Source organism: Mixophyes fleayi, chromosome 5, assembly GCF_038048845.1.
Source record: "Mixophyes fleayi isolate aMixFle1 chromosome 5, aMixFle1.hap1, whole genome shotgun sequence".
NCBI lineage: Eukaryota > Metazoa > Chordata > Amphibia > Anura > Limnodynastidae > Mixophyes > Mixophyes fleayi.
In genome coordinates, this window is record NC_134406.1 from 124,222,426 (window position 1) to 124,247,372 (window position 24,947).

General features: G+C 47.6%; 1 protein-coding gene across 10 annotated transcripts in view; it reads left to right on the top strand.

Moving 5' to 3' along the window:
- The window catches only part of PTPN3 (protein tyrosine phosphatase non-receptor type 3), a 607,886-nt gene that overhangs the window by 342,409 nt on the left and 240,530 nt on the right, over nt 1-24,947 (top strand). For all 10 annotated transcript variants that reach the window (XM_075212795.1, XM_075212800.1, XM_075212794.1 and 7 more), the window contains 2 exons: nt 11,059-11,149; nt 15,760-15,821. In XM_075212795.1, coding sequence (XP_075068896.1) covers nt 11,059-11,149; nt 15,760-15,821 — 153 coding nt within the window. The remainder of the gene's footprint in view (nt 1-11,058; nt 11,150-15,759; nt 15,822-24,947) is intronic.

Here is a 24,947-nt window from a genome sequence, read left to right on the forward strand (position 1 = left end):
TGCGCCCCCCTGGCTCCAGCGCCCCAGGCTGCAGCTGGTCAGGCCCAGGTTCTGGAGGACAGTGGTTGAGTGCAGCATGTATGTATTTATGTTCTGACAGGTAGTGGTGTGTTGCTGCATGTATGTATGTCAGAACATGCCAGAGCAAGCAGTGGTGGTGTGCAGTATGTATGCTCTGACAGGCAGTTGTGGCATGCCGTATGTATGTTCTGGCAAGCAGTGGGGACATACAGTATGTATATTCTAGCAGGCAGTGGTGAGGTGCAGCATGTATGTAAGCATGTGTTCTGGCAGACCGTGGTGGGGTGCATAATTTATGTAAGCATGTGTTCTGGCAGACCGTGGTGGGGTGCAGAATTTATGTAAGCATGTGTTCTGGCAGGAAGTGGTGGGGTGCAGCATGTATGTATGTATTTTCTGGCAGGCAGAGGAGGCATGCAGCATGTATGTACCACTCCATTTGGCACTTACCTATAGTGGTAATGACGGTGGTGGCAAAGTAAGATTTCCACTGGACTCTGACACGATTATGCTCAGACTGCATGATGACAAGCTCCAGTTGCCTGTAGTCCTCGTTGGAGATGTTATACTCCCCTTTGAGGTGGATCTTCTCTGCTTTAAGCTTCTGGCTAATGAGGGGATCATGCCCCCCCTTCCTGTCTGTAACTCAGTTGCTGCTTGTCTGGATCCTGGAATGTTGGGTGCCCTTTTTGGTAAAAAAAAATGGGTACATGAAATTTAGAAAACTCCTACCAGCCCGGCGTTACATCAGTAGCACCTACATTTAATAACTAGGCCTCCCTACTCACATTTGATAAATAGACCTATTTCCCTTCAGCCAGCCCTGACAGAAAATTAAAAGAATTCCCATTTAATAAATAAACCTACTTCCCTCCCTCCAAACAGCCCCAGCAATAAATCAATAGTATTTACATTTCATAAATATAACCATTTCCCACAGCCATCCCCGGCATTAAATAATTCATATTCACATACAATAATTAGCCCTCCTCCTCAACCTCAATCCCACATTCAATTAATAGCCCCAAACCACGCCAGCATTAAATGAAAGCTGTCACCTTAAACGAATATACCCCACTGATAAATTAAATAGCCCCACCATCACCCCACAAATAAAATAGCACCCATTATTATTATTATTATTATCCTTTATTTGTTAGGCGCCACAAGAGTTCCGCAGCGCCGTACAATGCACAAACTATAGACAGTACAGGGTAAAAAATTACTGAGCAGTAAACAAAAATACCAAAACTTCGGAAGCTCCAAGCAGACTAATGCAGAAAATACGGAGCAGAAGAGTAGGTAAGGACACAGGAGGGAAGAGGGCCCTGCTCAAATGAGCTTACATCCTAAGGGAGGGTGAACAAAACTCAGGTACAAGAGGGGCCAGTTGATGTAAAGGAGGGAGGGGAGAGCGGGTTAGGAGGAAGGATGGTAGGCTTTGAGGAACAGGTGGGTTTTTAGTGCCCGTTTGAAGGAAATTAGAGTGGGAGAGATACGGACGGAGCGAGGGAGGTCATTCCAGTGAAAGGGGGCTGCTCGGGAGAAGTCTTGGATTCTGGAGTGGGAAGAGGTGATTAGAGTGGAGGAGAGACGACGGTCATTGGCCGAGCGCAGGGAGCGGGCAGGAGTGTGAATGGAGAGGAGGTTGGAGATGTAGGGGGCAGTAGACTGGGAGAGTGCCTTGCATGTGGTGGTCAGGAGTTTGAAGATGATTCTATAGGGGAAGGGTAGCCAGTGTAGGGCAAGGCAGAGAGGGGAAGATGAGTCTGGCAGCCGCGTTCAGAATAGAGCGGAGGGGGCGAGGTGGGAGAGGGGGAGGCCGGTGAGAAGGAGGTTGCAGTAGTCGAGGCGTGAGATAATGAGATCATGAATGATGGTTTTGGTTGCATCCTGAGAGAGGAAAGGTCGGATGCGGGCAATGTTGCGAAGTTGAAAGCGACAGGCTTGGGCAAGGGATTGAATGTGGAGGGTAAAGGAGAGAGAGGAGTCGAAGGTAACGCCCAGGCAGCAAAGTTGGGTGACAGAGGAAATGGAGGTGTTGTTGACAGTGATAGAGAGGTCATGGTGGAAGGGGAACCTGGGGGGAGGAAAGACAATTATTTCAGTTTTAGAGATGTTCATTTTGAGAAAGCGCAAGGACATCCAGGAGGAGATGGCCGAGAGGCAGTCGGATACACGAGAGAGAAGGGAGGGGGAGAGATCGGGCGAGGAGATGTAGAGTTGGATGTCGTCAGCGTAAAGGTGATACTGAAGACCGAAGGAGGAGATGAGAGCATCAAGGGAGGAGGTATAGAGTGAAAATAGAAGAGGGCCGAGAACAGAGCCCTGAGGGACTCCAACAGGGAGAGGGGAGGGGGTGGAGGAAGAGCCAGATGTGGATACAGAGAAGGAGCGGTTCGCAAGGTATGAGGAGAACCAGGTGAGGACAGACCCAGATAGGCCGAGAGAGAGAAGAGTTTGTAGCAGGAGGGGGTGGTCAACGGTGTCGAAGGCCACAGAGAGGTCGAGGAGGATGAATAGGGAGAAGTGACCCTTGGATTTGGCTAATAAGAGGTCGTTGGTAACTTTCGCCAGGGCAGTTTCAGTGGAGTGGAGGGGGCGGAAGCCTGATTGGAGAGGGTCGAGGAGGGAGTAGTCCGAGAGGTGTTTGGAGAGGCGGCTGTAGACAATCCTCTCAAGTAATTTGGAGGCATAGGGGAGAAGTGAGATAGGGCGATAGTTAGCAGGGGAGGAGGGGTCAAGATTAGGTTTTTTGAGGATGGGAGAGATAAGAGCATGTTTGAATGAGGAGGGGACTACTCCAGAGGAGAGTGAAAGGTTAAAAAGGTGAGCGAGGTAAGAGCAAGCAGTGGAAGAGAGAGAGCGAAGGAGGCGAGAGGGGATAGGGTCGAGAGGACAGGTGGAGGGTGGAGAGGATAGAATAAGTGAACGAACTTCTTCACCCGAGGTGGGGCAGAAGGAGCACCAGGGTTAGATGTTGGGGGGAGGAGGTGGGAAAAGGGGGGGAAGAGCGGGATGGGAGGAGGAGATGTTGAGTCTGATGGCCTCGATTTTGGAAGTGAAAAAGGTGGCGAGGTCAGAGGCAGAGAGGGAAGGCGGAATGGGAGGGGGGGTGGAGAGAGGAGGGAGTTGAAGGTGGCAAAGAGACGGCGAGGATTGGAGAAGAGATGAGGGACTTAAAGAAGGATTGTTTAGCAAGGGAGAGGGCGGAGCAGAATGAGGTGAGGATAAATTTAAACTGGAGAAAGTTGGCCAGGGAGCGAGATTTTCTCCAGAGGTGTTCAGCAGTGCGAGAGCACTTTTGGAGGAAGCGGGTAAGGTTGGAGTGCCAGGGTTGGGGAATAAGGCGGCGCTGGCGGATTGAGGAGGCCGGGGCAATAGCATCAAGAGCAATAGTGAGGGAAAGGTTGTAGAGAGAGGACGCCTGGGCAGGTCAGGGAGGGAAGAGGTGAGAGGAGAGTTTCGAGAGAGGAGGAGAAAGCTGCAGGGTCAATAGCATCAAAGTTGCCCCTAGTGGAGGTAGATTTAGGTGAGGTGGGAGCTTGGCAGGAGGAGAGAGTGAAGGAGAGGAGATGGTGGTCAGAGAGTGGGAAGGGAGAGTTAGAGAAGTCGGAGAGTCACAGAGATGAGAGAAGACGAGGTCCAAGGCGTGACCATGAGAGTGGGTGGGGGAGGAGGTCCACTGAGTGAGGCCTAGTGAGGAGGAGAGGGCGAGAAGTTTGATGGTGGCAGGGTCAGAGCAGTTGTCAATGGGGATGTTAAAGTCACCAAGTATGATGGATGGAAGGTCGGAGGAAAGGTAGTGAGGGAGCCAGGCAGCGAAGTTGTCAAGGAAGAGGGAAGTAGGGCCAGGGGGACGGTAGATGACAGAGACGCGGAGGTGGATGGGGGAGAAGAGACGGATGGAATGAACTTCAAAGGAGGAGAAAGAGAGGGAAGGTATGGTGGGAATGACCCGAAAGGTGCAACTAGGGGATAGGAGGAGGCCCACTCCACCTCCCGGACGCCCATCAGGTCTGGTGGAGTGGGTGAAGGAGAGACCCCCGTAGGAGAGAGCAGCAGGTGAGACGGTATCAGAGGAGGAAAGCCAGGTTTCAGTGATGGCGAGGAGGTTAAGAGAGTTAGAGATGAAGAGGTCGTGGATGGAGGGGAGTTTGTTGCAGATGGACCTGGAGTTCCAGAGGGCACATGAGAAGGGGAGGGAGGGAATAGGGGTGATTCGGATAAGATTGTCAGGGTTAATGGAGCGCGGCGGAGGGTGAGAGATGGGGTAGTGAGAGTAGGGGCCAGGAAGGTGGCGAGGGGAGAGGATGGGTATAGGAGCCGAGTGGGGCGGCATGGTGAGACAGGGAAGCCGGGGGCAACACAGGAGAGACGAAGAGGTTATGGAGACAGAAGCAGGAGCACCAGAGGCACCCAGAAGGGGATGCAAGAGGGTGGAGGTTTCAATGAAGACGAGGAAAAAACAGTAGATGGGGACAAAAACTGGTGACCAATTGAACAATAGGGTACAGCAATAGTGAGTGTAGGGCAGGGCACAGCAAGAGGACAATCAGTGAATACACTGGAGAAGCAGAGCAAAAACAATAATCGGGTAAAGCTAGATAAAATACAATACAATATAATACAGTAAAATCAGCGTAGATATCAAAGAGGAAAAGGGAGAGAGTTCACCAGTGCAACCAGAGCATGAGTGTTCACAGGAGCAGGAAGGGTGTCCAGGATGACCAGGAAGGGTGTCCATGGGAGCAGGGCTGGGATGCAAGTCCACGGGAGCAGAGGAGGCCAGCGGAGGGTGGATGGACAAGTCTCAGGGGTCCCAGGAACAGAGATCAGCAGCAGGGAGGAGAACGTGTCCAGGATGGTGTCCAGGATGACCAGAAAGGGTGTCCACGGCAGCAGGGCTGGGATGCAAGTCCACGGGAGCAGAGGAGGCCAGCGGAGGGTGGATGGACAAGTCCCTGGGGTCCCAGGCACAGAGATCAGCAGCAGGGAGGAGAACGTGGAGGACCGACAGAGGCAAGCCAGGCCGGAGGAGGAGGAAGGAGGAGCGGAGACCAGACCAGGATGCTGGAGTGGAGGCCGAATCACGGAGGCAGCATGAGGCTGGAACAGGAGGCCAACGACGGTGGACGGTCCAGTCGGAGAGTGGTCAACAAGCAGGAGACCGCGATGTGTGCAGCGAGTAGGAGACACAGGCGAGGTATCATGAGACAGGCTGGCGGCATCAAGGCATCAGGAGCCGGGACAGCTGGAGACACAGGCGAGGAATCAGGCACCAGGCAAGCGGCATCAGGAGTCGGGACAGCTGGAGACGGGAGGACCAGAGAGACCAGATCATAGAAGAGACCGGAGCGGAGCCCAGCTGAGAGGTAGGCCGAAGCCGCGGCCTGTAGTGGATGGAGTTGGCGGCGGCCGGAAGTCCCAGAGCAACGGAAGTCGGCAGGCGGCAGGATCAGGCTACAGCTTCAGATACATCTTGGCGGCCGGGAGAGGAGCAGAGGAGGCCAGGCGGTTGTTTGGATGGCCCTCAGAGTTGAAGAGACCAGCTCGATGGAGGGCCGAAGCCGAGGTCTGCAGTAGCTGGAGACGGCGGCAGCAGCCGGGAGTCAGGCAGGGAGGAAGAGGACGAAGCCATGGAAGAGGTCAGAGGAAGGCAGCGTGGAGAGGCAGCCCAGGTAAGAAATACAAGCCCAGATAGATGTTCCAAGCAGGGCTCCAGCGGGAGCGCTCACCAGACACGTCTGCTCACCACGAGGTGATTTGCAACCCATTATATATTTAGCCCCAACTACATTCCAACAATAAATAGACTACCTCCCACCCAAATTATATTAAGACTTTCCTCCATTTCCTCACACATTATATTACCGTACCCCCTCCCTTCCCTCATGCGTTATATTAACATACTGTCGAAGTCAGCAAATTGGATAAAGTCATTTCAATTAATATCGAACAGACTTGGTTGTCTTTGTCTGAAAAGATGCATATTGCACGCTAAAGCGTGGAAGGGCGTACGCAGCCGCAACACGTGGCAATAGCAGTTTTTACAAATTTACACACATTCGCACCAATACGCATCTTTGTAAATAGTACACATTAATTATAGTCGCATCACAGTTATTTATGTCGAAATATAGTAGTGTTTATGTGTAATATTATAAGTTATATGCTTATAAGTAATACATATGGTACAGGTTAAAGGAAACGTGTCATGTCTGGTGTCATATTATTCCCCTTTAAATCAGCAGCTGTCCGGTACATTTGGCGAAGAGATCGCACATTTCATACTCTAGTTATTGATGTTAGGGAATAAACCTTTAATATGATGCTGACTATAAAATGCTAATGGACTAGTTGGAACTGGAGCCTTGGAGGGAAGAACGGAGCACATCCCCTGGACAGATGACCCCCACCTTTGGATTCTTGACTTTGAACTAGCCTATGAGCTGCAACCCCCTGGACCTTCCTGAAGCCTGGACCAATAGAAGCAAGCCACACCATCTGCATTGTTTTACTGTATTTCTGTTTGCATATAAGCAGGAGCTTTTCATCTAGTGTTCAGTCATCTTGACCACAGACTTCAGACCTGAATGACTGTTCACTGGATCCAGAGTGCCTGCGATAAGTAACAGCTGTACTTATTATTATTTTGCTTGAATTATTCTGCTACTTTGTGAGAATAAATATTTGTGCGTTGGAAACACAAATCGAGATTCGACAATGATAGCGACAAAATGTGCATAACAATACCCCCCTCTGTCACTCGTTACAACAACATACCCCGGCGTGGCCTGGCAGCCAAAATGGACGGTCAGACTTCCTAACGTCTCCTGCCACAACGAGAAGGCAAGCGCTTAAATTCTATCTCTGACAAAGCTAACCTGACCAAAAGCCGCTCATCCGGTCTTGAGACACCAAGGGCTTCTGCCCGACACCTATATCGGGACACCACACTAGTCCCGCCGCCCGCATTTAACTCACCGCTGCTTTTAGCGCGAATCGCGCAACTGTCATTGACCCCGCAGTTCGCAGTGGCAGTGCGGCTGTAACGGCCGATGGAACATACACATTGCCAGCAGCGTTTTCCTTTTGATATATCAGCCAGGGCTGGTGTGCAGTAGTGCCCGCTAAGTGCTCTTATCCCCCACTTGCTGACCGAGGGCCCTCCGTGAGCGGCACCCCCCGCCCGCCCGCAGCTGAGTTGGAGCGGAGACCCTCACCAGCAGCCCTGTTCTAGCGCTGACACCGGGGGGACACTCAGGCAGCTCACTGACAGCAGCGCTCAAGACACGGTCACCACCAGCAACAACTCACCTGATTTGTCGGTCAGTCTCCGGCAGAACCGCCTGACGTTGCACTGCTGGCTTCCTTCAGTAGATCCCCGTCTTGACTGGGCTGGGACTCCCTCCTGCGTGAAACTCTGGCTGAATCGTGCAGTGAACTGTGAGTACTCCTTATTACATGTGCTCAGAGTGAGTCAACAACCTGATTGCACAGACCAGATCGAATACAAACCTCCAGTGTGGGTAACTACTGCCACCCTGTGGCTGTTCAAGCAAATTACACCGTCCTTATATCCTATTATATTTTCAACTGTATTATCAGTAACAGTTACATGCTGGTGTGCTAAGTACTACTGCTACATCTCAGCAGACAGAAATCCGGTGTAAACCCTCATCTGGTCTCGGAGCCTGAGGGGTCAACTGCTGCCTCATTGTGGCGTTTCTGTGTCACAACAACATACCCCACCTCCATCACTTGCTACAACAACATACCCCCCCTCAGTCACTTGCTTTAACAACATACCCCCCTCCCTCACAGGTTACAACAACATACCCCCCCTCCGTCACAGGTTAAAACAACATACCCCCTCTCCCCTTCAGGTTAAAATAACATACCCCCTCTCCCTCAAAGGATACAATAACATTCCCCCCTCACTCACAGGTTACAATAACATATCCCCCCTCCTCCTCCCTCACACATTACAATAGCATCATCATCATCAATCATCATCATTTATTTATATAGCGCCACTAATTCTGCAGCGCTGTACAGAGAACTCACTCACATCAGTCCCTGCCCCATTGAAGCTTACAGTCTAAATCAGGGGTGGGCAAACCAGTCCTCAAGGGCCAACAACAGTTCATGTTTTTAGGAGTTCTGTCTGTAGAAACAGCTGGAATAATTACTGACCCAGCCAAATAGATTAACTCAGCTGTGCATGATTAAAGAAATCCTAAAAACATGAACTGTTGATGGCCCTTGAGGACTGGTTTGCCCACCCCTGGTCTAAATTCCCTAGCATACACACACAGACAAACAGACAGAGACTAGGGTCAATTTGATAGCAGCCAATTAACCTACTAGAATGTTTTGTAGTGTGGGAGGAAGCCCACGCAAACACGGGGAGAACATACAAACTCCACACAGATAGGGCCATGGTCAGGAATTGAACTCATGACCCCAGTGCTGTGAGGCAGAAGTGCTAACCACTGAGCCACCGTGCTCACACTTACCTTGGTCCAGTCGCTGCTATCTCTTCCAGCTCTGAACACAAGGGACGGCACCTGTCACATGATGCGCGTCCCATGCAGGGCCATCTTAACAACATTATGGGCCCCCAGGCAAAGCAGTGCATCGGGGCCCCTTGATATAGATATAGATATAGATATATAGATGTATACAGATACAGATATAGATATATATAGATAGAGATAGATAGATGTACTTGCTCAGTGACCCTTGTAGGTGTTTTTTTTGCAGGTTTTTTTCTTTTGCAGAATTATTTATTCTCATTAAGAGCCATGCCTATGGGGCCCCCTTGCCCGTGGGGCCCCCAGGCAGCTGCCTATCGTGCCCAATGGAAAAGATGGCCCTGGTCCCATGTGATATTTGGCTATTACAGTCACTGGAGGTTGCCACATGAATGAAGTGACTGGTCCTGGAGCAGGGACCAGCCACCACTGTCCTGCCATTCCAGGAAGGAAGGGGGGAGGAAGGGACATAATAGGAGGCTGCCACATAGGGGAAGGGAGGGTTCTTTAGATTCGCGGCCACATGAATGAAGACGCTGGTCGTGGAGGAGGGATGTAAAAATTAGATTGTTTTTTATTTTGCTATATTCATATTTAATATATCTGATCTGGCTGGGGAAGTGCTTTAGGCAGCAGTGGTAGAGCACAACAAAAATAGATATAAGCCCAACGTGCTTCCCTATATGTATAGATGTATAAATGCAGCCTAATTGGGAATGAAAAATAGAGGCGGGTCCCCTTCCTCCAATATAAATATAAATATATATATATATATATATATATATATATATATATATATATATATATACTTTTCCCAGGCGCAAGGAACATAAAATGTCAATGGAAATGAACAGAATAAAATACACAATAATTTATTGCCATAGAGGCTAATAAAACCAAATAATATATAACATGGTCCAGACCTGTGAACATATATAAACAACTTTAATATCACATAATAGCCACTGGCATCATGCCATCAGTAATGGATAAAATGAACAATCTTGCATAGCTCACCAGCGAGCTAACTCAGGCCAAACCCATAATGAATCAGCAGAGAATGCTGGTGACTTAAATGGATATACACTTCTATTGAACCAAGGATCGCTAATTCCAAAGGCTGAGCCTAATAGTGAAAAAATAGGTCCACGATCCAGTCATAGAAATAAAACTACCAGATAAAGTCTCTGAATAGTGTCCCACACAGAATGTAAGAAAGACGGCTGTCTTGAACTGTTAATACATTCGCAGTTAGTGGATGCACTAAGGCGTCGCTGTGGGATCCTCAAGCAATTTCAACAGGTGTATCCAAGTAGTCCTTATTTCCCCTCAAAGCCGGAGGCTGTAGTCTATTGTCAGTTCCTCCGTGTCCTGTCCAATGTCCACGCAGGCGCAGTCGGATACAGGCATTCTGCTGGGGTGGAGTACGTTAAAACAGCCACATTAAATCCAAAAAGCTTGTAAATGACTTTGAAATAATGATGCCTATAAGCCTTACACTAATCAAATAACTATTTACTATATTTCAGACATGGACTTTGTCCGGTGCTTGAAATTCATGTCCACTGTACCATCCAAATGTGTTAAACAGCTACAGTGTAAAATTCCGTCATTTAGTGTGGGCAGACTGAAAATGCCGGTTTTAAATCGCCAATATCCGGACCCCACTCCTATATTCCATTATACAGGATTCAGACTTTTTCAGCCTGAGAGTGACATTTGCAGACTTCCAATTCCCATATACCTAAAACAGTGTTCAAACTCATTTTCCAGTAATATTGTCACCACCCTTTCTGGGTATTTCCAGGGATGCTTCACATTTAATCTTGCCAGCCTTTCATTGGGAATCCCAGCCTCATTCAGAGCTAATATCCTGGTTATCCCAACCCATTCCTGGACAGGACCCCTTCCTTTGCCTAACTGGCTCATCTGAAATTAACTGGCCTTGATACCCAAAAGCCCTGTTGGCTTTGCTTATCCTGGTGAAAAAAATCCTCCCGGGCTGCTTCTTTGAGCTCAAATGATTTGATGACTTGATTTGATGAGCTCAAATGCTGCATTGGCTTTTATCGCTTTGCGCATGTTGTGGACCCAAGCCTGGCTTTGAGACCTCTAATAGCAGTCTGCTGCCAATCTCCTCCACTTACTAAAGTTTGGGCCTGCAGTTGACCTTTACCATGCTCCAGTTCCCTTTCACTGTAGGCATCTGCCTTCTGCATCCCCCTCCCTCACACCATGAAATTGCCGATGAAGACTACACTCCAAGATACATGATAAATGATCAGAGTAATTTTTTTTAACATCACAATCGCCTGGAGTAGATTCACTGGATGGTCAAAGGGATCTCTGCTTTTATCAGACATCATTAGTAGTTAAAAAGATCTAATAGCAAAATAATGGTTGGATGAAAAACAATTTGTCATTGCGATTATAACATTTTTCTGAAATAATAACCACATATTTATTTAATTATGTTATGTATTTGTTTGTCTTGCAGCAATTGTATCGAAAAAAGCCTGGGCTTGCTATTACTTGTGCGAAGACTGGTCAAAATATGGACAAAAACAGATACAAGGATGTTTTACCTTGTAAGTACATGTGTTTCTTTTTATCCTGTGTCTAATTTTGAAAACCGTTTGCCCATTTCCTTGAATTATGATGTTAATAACATATGTAAATGTTTACCATTATTTACAAATGTACAAGAGAGCAGAGTAGACACTGAATGGAAGAGGGAAATTGATGAGAATGGGCCAATAATGCCGTAATGCTCAGAATAACCTCAATGATGAATCACGGTTGGATTACGGCTGGAGTTAGTGAGTACTCATTCATTTCATTGCCCACGTTTGGGCTAATTTTAGCACTCTGAGATTTAAGTGGTTCATTATTCAAGTTTCGGGACACTGATTATGCAAGGAGTTTGAGCTTCGGTTATATATTATCTATGTTATATGCTGGCATACGGACACTGAGACTTTACCATTCGTCCATATGTGATTCATCATTGAGGTTATTATGAGCATTACGGCATTATTGGCTATCCATATGTGGGAATTACTCCCAAGGCTTTCTTTATATGTTTATTGATTCCACACTCCCTTGGCTACATTGTATCAGCAGACATTATATACTGAGTAGCGTTGTGGAGTATGGAGTAGCATGATTATTTTATCAGGATTTTATCCATTATATTTATATTATTCTACATCCTTCTTGCATTGTGCCAACTAGGTCACAGTGCACTGTGATCTAGTTCATGTGGAGTAACTTTCTTCTCATATAAATACTAGCAATTCTTGTTATTTAAATGTTTTTATACTACATGGTAATAAATTTATGTCCTTATTGATGATACGTGACCAAGATTTTTTATCTTTATCTTTATTTTTTTGACAGATAGGTTTGAGCGCTGCATTTTTAGTTCATTTACTGTCTGTCTTGTGGGTGGGCACAGCCACCTAGGTTTTGCAGCAGCTTGCCTCCCTGTCACATACCATTATCTATGGTCATTTAGGGCTAGATTTACTAAGCTGCGGGTTTGAAAAAGTGGGGATGTTGCCTATAGCAACCAATCAGGTTCTAGCTTTCATTTATTTAGTACCTTCTACAAAATGATAGCTAGAATCTGATTGGTTGCTATAGGCAACATCCCCACTTTTTCAAACCCGCAGCTTAGTAAATATAGACCTTAGACTTTGTATGACATTCAGCACGTACCGTCTCTGAATAACACAGCGGTTGGTGTATTATTTGGCGCCATATCAAGGGTCTGTATTTTTTAAGGAACAGGTGAGTTTTAAGTGCCCGTTTGAAGGAGCACAGATTGGGTGAGAGACGGATGGAGCGAGGGAGGTCGTTCCAGTTAAGGGGGCCAATGCGGGAGAAGTCTTGGATTCTAGAGTGGGAACAGGTGATCAGAGTGGAGGAGAGGCTGCGATCATTGGCCGAGCGCAGGGAGCGGGCGGGAGTGTGAATGGAGAGAAGGTTAGAGATATAAGGGACAGTAGACTGCGAGAGATTCCTTGTAAGTGGTAGTAAGGAGTTTGAAAAGGATTCTGTAGGGGAAGGGGAGCCAGTGTAAGGCAAGACAGAGAGGGGAGTGGTGGAGGAGCGGCGTGGGAGGAAGATAAGTCTTGCAGCCGCATTGAGTATAGAGCGGAGGGGGGCGAGGTGGGATCGGGGGAGGCCAGTAAGGAGGAGGTTGCAGTAATCGAGGCGGGAGATGATGAGAGCATGGATGATAGTTTTGGTGACATCTTGAGAGAGGAAGGGACGGATGCCGACAATGTTACGGAGTTGGAAGCGACAGGCTTGGGCGAGGGATTGAATGTGGGGGCAAAAGAGAGAGAGGAGTCAAGAGTGACTCCCAGGCAGCGGAGTTGGGTGACAGAGGAGATAGTGGAGTTGTTAACAATGATAGAGAGGTCATGGTGGGATGGAAGTCTGGGCGGGGGAAAGACAATGAGTTCAGTTTTGGAGATGTTAATTTTAAGAAAGCGTGAGGACATCCAAGAGGAGATGGCTGAGAGGCAGTCAGTTACACGAGAGAGGAGGGAGGAGGAAAGATCAGGAGAAGAGATGTAGAGTTGAATATCATTAGCATAAAGGTGATACTGAAGACCGAACGAGGAGATGAGAGCACCAAGGGAGGAAGTATAGAGCAAAAAGAGTAAAGGGCCGAGAACAGAGCCCTGAAGGACTCTTACAGGGAGAGGGGAGGGGGTGGAGGAAGAACCAGACGTGGATACAGAGAAGGAGCTGTTAGCAAGGTATGAGGTGAACCAGGCATGGACAGAACCAGAGAGGCCGAGAGAGAGAAGAGTTTGCAGCAGGAGGGGGTGGTCCACGGTGTCAAAAGCCGCGGAGAGGTCGAGGAGGATGAGTATGGAGAAGTGACCCTTGGATTTGGCTGATAGGAGATCATTAGTAACATTAGCCAGGGCAGTTTTGGTGGAGTGGAGGGGGCGGTAGCCGGATTGGAGATGGTCGAGGAGGGAGTTGTCTGGTGAGGCGGCAGCAGACAATCCGCTCAAGTAATTTGGAGGCATAGGGGAGAAGAGAGATAGGGCGGTAGTTCGCAAGAGAGGTGGGGTCAAGATTGGGTTTCTTGAGGATAGGGGAGATAAGAGCGTGTTTGAATGAGGATGGGACAATGCCAGAGGAGAGTGATAGGTTGAAGAGGTGTGCGAGGTAAGAGTAGGCAGAAGGAGAGAGAGAGCGAAGGAGGTGAGAGGGGATGGGATCAAGAGGACAGGTAGAGGGTGGAGAGGAAACAATAAGGGAGTGAACTTCTTCACCTGATGTAGGGGTGAAGGAGCACCAAAGCTGATTGATGGAGGGAGGTGAAGCGATGAGGGTGGCGGGAGAGGGGTGGGAGGAAGAGATGTTCCGTCTGATGGCTTCAATTTTGGAAGAGAAAAAGGTTGTGAAGTCAGAAGCAGAGAGGGAAGGCGGGACAGGAGGAGGGAGTTTATATGTGGCAAAGTGGCGGCAGGGATTGGAGGACTGAGAAGAGATAAGGGACTTAAAGAAGAATTGTATAGCGAGGGATAGGGTAGAGCAGAAAGAGGAGAGGATAAATTTGAAGTGAAGGAAGTCAGCCAAGGAACGAAATTTCCTCCAGAGGCTTTTGGCTATGCGAGAGCACTATTGGAGGGAGCGGGTGAGTTTGGAGTGCCAGGGTTGGGTAATAAGGTGACAACGGCAGATAGAAGAGGCCAGGGCAACAGTGTCCAGGGCAGTAGTGAGGGATTGGTTGTAGAGAGAGGACGCCTGATCAGGGTAAGCCAGAGAGGGAAGGTGTGATAGGAGAGTTTCAAGAGAGGAGGAGAAGGAGATGGGGTCGATTGTGTCAAGGTTGCGCCTGGTGAGGGTGGCTTTAGGCGAGGTGGGAGCAGGGGAGGAGGACAGAGTGAAGGAGAGGAGATGGTGGTCGGAGAGTGGGAAGGGAGAGTTGGAGAAGTCAGAGAGATTGCATGTCAGGTGCCGTCTCCGCGCTCTCCACAGGCGCCGGAGACGGACACCTTCTCTCTGCAATCCACGTCCTGTTGCCTAGCAGCAGAACTCTATCTCTACTCACCTGTCTGCAGCCAGCATGTCTAAACCGCCTAAATCTCCCTAATCCAATCATGAGGCACCTTAGAGTACTTAAAGCAGCCTCTGACACATGTCTAGTGCCAGAGTATTGGTTCTAACCAGCAACAGCATTTAGTTTGTATTCCTGTTCCTGACCTCCTGTGTATTTGACTCCTTGGCTTGTTTGACCTCTCTTCCGGATTTCCCTTGTACTTCGCTCTCCGCACTGGTATTGACCTTTGGACCGTCCCTGACTACTCTTGCCTACTCTCCGTGGTACCTCGCTTCCTTGGTTTCGACTCGGCCTGTCTGACTACTCTCCATTTGCTGCACTGGTGACTTCCTGGGAGAACCGCGACCTGCACATCACACGCAGCAAACCCCAAATACCCCAAACCCCAGATACACTTAAAGGGCCACATGAAGTGGCCATCTAACCTTCAGAAGTGACGCACATTGCCTTTATTTCCAGTAATAAGCTAAAACAATTTATTTAATAATAAAGTGACATTTATATGTAATAATATGCCTGTGCACATTTTAAACAAGTGGTACAAGCTATAACAAACAAATCTGACAAAGCAGGAAGGTGGCAGGGGCCTCAGGTAGAGGCTCAAAGGTCCGTCTATTGTCCATCACTGGTCTAGATGGACTAAATTCATTTTTCTAATAGATGGAAATGATATTGGTCTACAATGACCAAGGTGCACAACTTCTGTGTTTTTATTTAATGTATGTTTCATATTGTTGTCATCCTTGCTATGTATCTATTCTTCATTGGTTTTGGATGAAAAAATTGCATATGTTATTTATTTTTTTCTTTATGGAGACATCTTGTACATGCAGTTTTGCCTTTTATATAAAAAAAATAAAATGCACTTAATGGGAAAAAGCATACAGTTCAAATAAATATTCAGCTTTTCTTTACTGTATTCTGCTGTCTTGGATACCTTTTAAATTACTTAATTTTTCTGCCAAATGGTGATAAAAGCAAAAAATAGTGTGTACCTGTTGCCAGTCGTTTGTCAACTTGCTTTGGTAACCAATAACAGGACTTTTTATAAAATAGAGTTAATTGGAGAATTATATGTTTGGTGTTATTATTATTTTTTATCTATAGATGATGCATCCCGAGTGCTTTTACAGGGAAATGAAGACTACATTAATGCAAGCCATGTGAATGTAAGTAAATAAAAATACTTGCAAAATGACAATAGAGGTGTAAGAATGGTTGCTGACATATTTCATGTTCATAGGATTCAGTGAAAAATTGGTGAAAATGTATTGTTTGTCCTCTGTTAAATTCATTTATAGATACATATAGATATATATATATATAATGTATACCATAGATAATGGTGCTCCGCTCAATAATTAACACTTAACACTTCCTCGTGTGTAAGGCAGCTGCCTTCCTTCTAGATATCGGATGGTCAGCCCAATCAACACAAGTTTCTATAGGAAAAAAAAAGGGAGAGAAGGAACAAGGGCACCCACTAGTGTAGTATTATTGGGGGAAAAAATGATTTTGCCTAAATATGTGTTAACTTATAATGCATACCAGATAGCTGAATATAACAAGCTATGTGGATTATGTCCTGATTTCTTCAAATGCAAGATACCATTAGGGAATAAGGAAAAAAAAAGAGATAGTGTAGTCACAGTGGGCGGAGCCTCTCACAGTAGGTGGAGCCTCTCACAGTAGGCACAGCCTGTCACAGTAGGTATCTAAATCTAAAGTTTCCCTTTAGATTGTAAGCTCTTGTGAGCAGGGCCGTCTTCCTTCCTGTTCCCATTACCTGTACCTTTTTTCCCAGTAGCTGTGTTGAGTTGTAGGGCCTGAGTCATTAAGGCAAAAAAGGAATAAATGTTCTCTGGGACAAACCATGTTACAGTGCAAGGGGTGCAAATTAGTTTATTATTTTGCACATAAGTTAAATACTGGCTGTTTTTTTCATCTAGCACACAAATACTTGATAGCTTTATTATTACACTGAAATTTAAAGTTGATCTAGGACATGTCCTATCCCAACTATAAATCTGTCCCCACAATTTAAATTTACCTCCCCCTCCAATGCAACATGGTATTGCCCCGGTGCAAATGTTACTCTTTTTTTATGCTTTGCTCTCCTTAATGACTCAGGCCCGTAGTGTTAGTTGTTTACTGTATTGTACTGTTATACCATGTACTATCTTGTTGTTTGCTCTCTGTATGGCGCTGCGGACCTCATATGGCACCCTATAAATAAAGATTAATAATAGTTATTATAACAATAATAGGCAGACCTAACACACAAGTAGGCAAAGAAGGCACCAGGTAGGCAGTCAGCAACTTCAAAATTATCAATAAAATACAATCTTCTCTCCTTGTCCTCAAAGAGGAGACATAATTCTCCTGCTCAACACACCCCACTATGGAGAGAGGGTAAGATAGAGGGAAGGAAGTGTAAAGTTACAGGGCGGAGGTGAGTAACATGGAAGGTAGAAACACAGCAACCTTCCTACCACCAACTCAAGTACTTAAAACCAGGTCCAGATAAAATTGCGGCAACAGATCATGAGATCAAGGGAAAAAAATATTTGGCATGCTGCAGGTATTTTTTCACCGTATTGCTTTTTGTAAAGAAAGCCTCTGACTTTCAAGAGATCTCCGCAGAATGAGGCATTTTTTTTGTTTTTGTTTTTTTAACTGGAACCTTTAAAACACACATTGACCTCCAATGTCCTTGATAAACTAAAGGCAATATATTTTAACAAAACTGCCCTGAGTATACTTCAGCAGAGTTTCCACGATTTACCAGTGCCCATGATTTGCACACAATTTATAGCTCTACTAATCTGCAGTAAAATGGACAGATTGAGAAAACTGACAAGCAGAGATCACTTCATAGCCATAGAGGAATACTGAACTACAGCTGACTGCACTCTATGATGCCAATTACAACTAACATAATTCTATCCTTCACATCCCATAATGCCACACACACGCACTCATACACGCACAGGCCACACGCGCACGCGCACTGGACACACACAGGACACACACACACGCCCATACACTTACATAGTGGCCACACACGCGCACATACACAAAGGCCACACACACAGGTCATACACACACACGCAAAGGCCACACACACAGGTCATACACACATGTTCATACACGTACACATAGGCCACACACGCGCACACACGCAAACGCCACACACACACACACACACATAAAAATTAATCAAAGTAATTATGGAGTCCCCAAGGCGACTATGATTGCTTACAGTGTGTGTTACAACAATCAAGCTGATTGTGAATTAAAAAGCATATATATTTATGGTGAAAAACATTCATACAAAAAAATAAATCTGTGCACTGGCAAAAGAGTGCAAGTAACTTGGACATGCAGCCAGAACAAAGCAATTGACACACGCTCACACACATACACGGACACAGGGACACACAGAGACAGGGACACACACAGGCACACACACACAGTGACACAAGGACACACACAGTGACACAGAGACACACGGACACAGGGACACACACACACACAGTGACACAGGGACACACACACACACTGGGATACACACAGACACACACACACACAGGGACACACACACACACACACACACACACACAGGGGACACACACACACACAGGAACACACACACAGGGACACACACACATTTTGTGCTGACCTTACAAAATACCCATCTTCCACTCGCTCTACCTTCCCTCTTCTCTCCCCACTGACTGTACATAATAGAAATGTGAGCTTTTGACATTTTTATTGGATGTGTTATCATTATGTCCCATCACCCAGAAATCATCTATTAAGCATCCTGCATCCATCGCCCAAATCTACACACTTCAGCCACCATCGATTATACAGCCCCATATTTCCTGAACACAGCTCTGCGGTGATTAGTGCAGGAGTTGAAGCACAGAGCACTATTAAATCTCCCGCGCCCTGCTCAGTGCAGTGAAAAAATTAAGAGAGGTTTAACATGGATTCTGTGAGTGGATCACTATTAAATAACTTTTGGTAAAAAGTATTTAAAGCAAATAGCGCAAGGCACTTATTTATGTAATTGCACGTGCACTTATTTTTTGATATTGTGTATATTGTGAGATAGGAAATCGTTATGCCTGAGACCAGGGGAAGAAATTTGTCTTTTGTCTAACCTTGCTATATATATGCCTATTTCCGATGTATATATCTGATACAATGAGCATGTGTTTACCAAGCCTTCGGTGTATTGTGATTTGGGGAAGTGGCTTGTTGTGGGTCCTTTTGTTGTTCTGTGGAGATGTGTATTTGGCGACTGTCTGAAGTGTTCATGCCAGTCAGACCTTTTGACTTGCTACTGAGTCTCCTGCCTCTGCAATAAGATCCAGGAAATCACAGCAAGGTTTACATAGCTAAGTATAAATATTAGTGGCTTTGCAATGCATGTAAATCCATGTTTGTGTAAATAGTGTACATCCTGATTCTACAAATAGACTATTTCGGAACTGTATAAAAGATGAGCTGTGTGAGCATGTAATGTATCATTCTGATGTTCCATCTGACCTGACCACTGATACCTTAAATCAGTGGGAATATCCTTGTCAGGACACATGAACAATAAGTATCACTTTGCTTCAAAGACCTGCTTGACAACTTCTTCAATATCGCTGTAATCCTGTGACCTGCCGATTAGACCCTAAAATCTAATCTGTTCTCCAGCTGATTCTGAGGTTTGGACCCAAGCTTTTCCAGTATCACCCCTCTGCCTGCTACCTGCAGCTCTGGTCCGTGTGATAGGTCAGGGAGGATCCATCCATAGTAAGAGGTTCGGAGTTACCAGCCCAAGTGTACCAGCACAGGAGTACACTAGCAGTAACAGTTAACCAGAAGGAACGTGGTTCTAAGCGCCATAAAGGAGTTCGGTGGTAGCAGCATTATAAGCCCCTCCTACTGCGGAAGAGGGCGCATTTGGGATAACGAAAGGGAACGGTGGCAAAGTAAGCCCAGCCGGTTCCCAGCAACAACAGACAGGGTGGCATAGGTGGTCCATCTTGTCACAGATTTCTGGTGGCGAGCGGTGGGATATTCGCAGGCAGCTTTTCGTGAACCAATCAGGAGAGCCGAGTTATTCAGAGAGGAATAACTGCAGCCAGGAAAACGCACAGGATGTCTGATTACACCAACCTGTCCAGGGCGGATCTCGAGACTCTGTGCAGTGCCAAGGGCATTGACATCAGCCATTCGCCAAACAGGGCTGAGATGAGAGAGGCGCTGAGGGAATGGCACCGACAGCATGGTACACCAGACGCCCAGACAGCAGAGATTGCGATTCAACAGACAGCAACGACCTCTACCCAGCAGACTTTACCCGTACAACCAGCCCCTCTATCCTTTGATGAGCGCAGGGATGCCAGGCTAAAGATCCAACTGGCAGCCTTAGTGGACAACGCATCTGCAGCTGAGCGGACACAGGTCATCGAGGCATGGCGCCAAGAGGGAAGGGCACCAGCCTCGCAGCCCAGGGGGGAGGCGCCCCCTAGAGGATCAGGACTGTCATCTCTACCTTGCCCTAAATTTGAGGACTGTGTTGGGAATATTGATGAGCACCTGCAGGTATTTGAAAGGACCTGCAGGCTACACGCTGTATCCAGAGAGGAATGGGTTAAGCATGTGATACCCACACTGCAAGGACGTGAAGTGGAGGCTTACCGTGGGGTGCCCACAGAGGACTGTGCGGACTATGATATAGTGAAAAGGCACTCCTTAAACAATACACTATTACCCCAGAGACCTATCGTATAAAGTTCCGGGACTTTACAAAGGACTTCCACGCCACTCATGAGGAGTTTGCAACCTGCTGCAGGAGTTTGCCAGGAAGTGGGTGCACAGGGCAGGTGCCCAGACCGTGGATGAGGTAATAGACTTGATGTGCCAAGGACAGTTTCACAGACGATGCACACCAGAGGTGACAGATTGGGTGCTGGACCGGAAGCCAGGCACCCGGGAAGCAGCCGCACAGCTGGCGGATCAGTATGTGGCCGTGAGGCCACACTGGCAGAAGTGCCAGGTTAACAGCCAACCCCTAAGGACTGTACAATCAGGGGGACACCCTCTTCTACTCACCCCCAAAAGCAAGTACCTAAACCTTCGGGTACTCCTTGCCAGCCTTTGCCCCGCCCTGTCCCTGGGAGTTATCAGAGACCATCGAAGTCCAGGCTGTAGAGAAAGTGCTACCGCTGCGGGAAAATCGGTTATTTAAGGATGGACTGTCCAACAGCACGCCAGACTTGTGCCCCTAATCCGAGTCCTGGGGCCCAGCTGAAGTGCTTAACTGGCGAAGGTGAGCCATTAGAGACTGTTTCCACCCCTGCCAGCCCAATAGAGTGTGGCGTGTCTGAAGGTGACTCAACGGAGAGGGTCACCTTTGTGTCCAAAAGACTCCCCAAAAACATGTGGAGAAACCTGCAGCCGGTCCAAGTGGGACCCCTGCAGGGTGAAGGACTGAGAGACTCAGGGGCCTCAATTACTGTTGTGAGTCCCCATCTTATTGATCCTGCTGCAGTATTGCAGGATCGCACTGCCAAGGCTACTGTGGCAGATGGACTGGAAAAAGAAATGGTGTTTCTGGACTGGGGAGATGGCCAGGAGTTGCGAGATGTTGCCGTTATGGATGGCCTCCTAACTGATGTGATTTTGGGCAACGATGTTGGGGGTGGAATTGTGACTGCATTTCTCAACTCTCTTACCCAGAGACAAGCTGCTAAGCTACAGTCTTCAGGATCTACACCTGCACAGCCCAGCCCAGAGGAAATGACCACATATGCTATTTCTTCAGGAAACAGCCAGTGCTTTGCCTCTGGAAAGACTACATCCCCTAGCAACACAGAGGATGTTGTCTCTTGCCAACCTGATCTTGTGGGGGTGCCCGGTGATGCTGCTGTCCCTAGCAGTATGCCAGCTCCGGTGGTGAGTATAGCTGACCACAGTGACCTCCCTTTAACTGACCCCACTTTGACTGACCCTAGTCACCCCAACATAGACCCCCCTGCAGCATATCCTGTCTTAGATGATAGTGAGGGCCGCAGGGAAGAGTTCAGGGCAGGGCAGCTCTCTGATCCCTCACTGGAAGGCATAAGGTGCCAGGCTGGCGGCAGCCTTCCAGCGATGGAGATAGGGAGTGGGACATGGCGTAAAGGGTTGTTGTACCGTGTAGCTAGGAAGGTAGATGGGGATAGACCAGTCTGGGAACAAGTTCAACTGGTGGTACCACAGGGCTTTTGTGTGCAAATAATGTCAGTTGCCCATGAAATCCCTATGGTGGGACATCAGGGCAGAGACCGAACACTGAAGCGCCTGAGACAGAACTTTTTCTGGCCTGGAATGTCGGATGACGTCCGGGCCTACTGTAAGTCCTGTGATGTGTATCAGCGTCTGTGGCACCCCAGTGCTCGTGCTACCCTCAGGTCCTTGCCAATAATTGAAGAACCTTTTTAGCGAGTGGCTGTAGACATAGTAGGTCCCCTGCCTGTGCCCAGTAGATCAGGGAAGAGATACATCCTCACCGTGGTGGACTACGCTACCTGGTATCCAGAGCTCTGTCCTCCATAACTGCGGAAAAGGTAGCGGATGCGCTGCTAGGAGTATTTAGCAGAGTAGGGTTCCCTAGTGAGATCCTAACCGATCAAGGGACACAGTTCATGAGTGAGCTGGTCCAGTGTCTCTGGGTAAAGTGCGGAGTGTGGCAACTCCGTACTGCCCCCTACCATCCCCAGACTAACGGACTGTGCGAGCAATTCAATGGCACTCTGGAGCACATGCTACGGGCATTTGTAACTTCGGAGGCGGGGGACTGGGAACGCTTCCTGCCACACCTGTTTGCTTATCGGGAGGTGCCTCAGGAGTCTACCGTTTCTCCCCCTTTCAACTACTATATGGCCGCAGAGTCCGTGGGCCTCTTGACCTCTTCCGGGAGTCTTGGGAAGGGGAGCTATCCACCCAGGATGTCTCTGTGGTGGAGTATGTGTTGAAGCTCAGAAATCGGTTAGAGAATCTCATGGGGCTAGCGCAGGATAACCTAGCGGAAGCGCAGGTGAAACAGAAGACTTGGTATGATCAGGGCGCGTGTGCCAGAGTGTGTGAAGTAGGACAGAAGGTCCTTGTTCTGATGCCCACGCGCCAGAACAAGCTCCAGGCTGCCTGGGCTGGACCGTACACAGTCTCAAAATGCCTGAGTGACATCACTTATGTGGTGTCATTTGATAGCGACGGTAGGCAGCAGCGGACCTACAACATAAATATGTTGAAGGTATACCACAAGCTTGTGGAGTCGGTAGCAGCGGTTCGCTGCTTACCAACTGAGGAACCAGGAAGTGACCCACTACATGACCTCCTCGATGCTGGAGAGGAAGGTGGTGTAGAGTAAGTAGGCTGGGATGAGCAGTTGAGTGCCCACAAGAGGGAGCAGCTTGAAGCAGTGCTGTGGCCCTTTGCGACTCAGTTCAGTAGGAAGCCCGGTCGGACTTCCTTGGTGATGCACCATGTGGACACTGGTGAGCATAGGCCAGTTAGGCAACCCGCTTATCGGGTCTCACCAGAGGCCAAGGAAAGTATATACAAGGAGGTGCAAGAAATGCTTGCGCTAGGGTTGATCCAGTCATCGCATAGTCCATGGGCGTCCTCCATTGTATTGGTTCCCAAGAAGGACAAAACAACTCGGTTTTGCATAGACTACCGCCGGTTGAACAAGGTGACAGTGTCTGATGCCTATCCCCTGCCCCGAATTGACACTCTGTTAGATGAGTTAGTTGGAGCAAAGTATATTTCCACCTTTGACTTGAGCAAGGGGTATTGGCAGATACTGCTGACCCCTGAGGCTCAGGAACGGTCGGCATTCATCACACCATTTGGCCTGTTCGAGTTCAAGTCCATGCCATTTGGGAAGGAGAATTCGCCCGCCAACTTCCAGCATGTGGTTGATTACCTGCTGGAAGGGTGTAAAGGCTTTGCTCAGGCGTACTTGGATGACATTGCCATTTTCAGTAAATCCTGGGAGGACCATCTGAGACATGTAGGGCAAGTGTTGGAGAAAATTCAGTGGGCAGATCTGACCATCAGAGCAGACAAGTGTCAAATGGGGATGTCAGAGGTGCAGTACACCTGGGTGATCGTGTGGGGGGAGGTAGGGTTAAGCCAGAACCAGCTAAGGTAGAGGCAATCCGAGACTGGCCCCGGCCCACAACTCAAAAACAAGTACTGGCCTTCTTAGGGACCGCTACTACAGATGTTTTGTTTCAAACTTTAGCACTTTTGCAAAGCCCCTGACAGATCTCACTAAGAAGAAACTCCCCAAAGTAGTTGGCTTGTGAGCTGGCATTTCAGTCGTTAAAGGAAGCCCTGGTTCATGCTCCAGTACTGTTGGCGTCTAATTATGACAAGGACTTTATTGTGCAAACTGACACGTCACAGTATGGACTGGGAGCAGTACTTAGCCAGGTGGGGCCTGATGGGCAGGAGCACCAAGTGGACTATTTGAGCAGAAAACTGCTAAACTGGAGATGGAGTATGCCACAATTGAGAAGGAATGTTTGGGCAGTGAAAAAACTACAATCTTATTTGTATGGATGACATTTTACTGTGGTGACTGATCATAATCCTTTAAAGTGGCTACAACACACCTCAGGGGAAAATGGCCGTGCACTTCAAATTTATGACTTTGACATAATTCACAAGCAAGGAAATGCTCACAGAAATACGGATGGACTGTCTCAGCAGGAAGAGCCAGAACTTTCGGATCACCTCCGGTAACCCTAGGATACCGCGGACCGGGTACCAAATCGTTGGGCATGGCACCCTGGTTGCCGCATGGACAAGGAAGGGGAGGGGTATGACTGGATCACTATTAAATAACTTTTGGTAGAAATGTATTTAAAGCAAATAGCGCAGGGCACTTATTTATGCAATTGCATGTGCACTTATTCTTTGATATTGTGAGATAGGAAAGCGTTATTTCTGAGACCAAAAATTTGTCTCTTGTTTAACCTTGCTATAGGATATACCTATTTCTGATGTATATATCTGATACAATGAGCCTGTGTTTACCAAGCATTTGGTGTATTGTGATGTGGGTAAGTACCTTGTTTTTTGGGGGTTTTTGTTGTTCTGTGGGAATGGATATTCGCCAACTGTCTGAAGTATTCATGCCAGTCAGACCTTTTGACTTGCTAGTGGGTCTCCTGTTCTGAAATAAGATTCAGGAAATCACAGCAAGGGTTTTAAGAATTTCATGGCTAAGTATAAATATT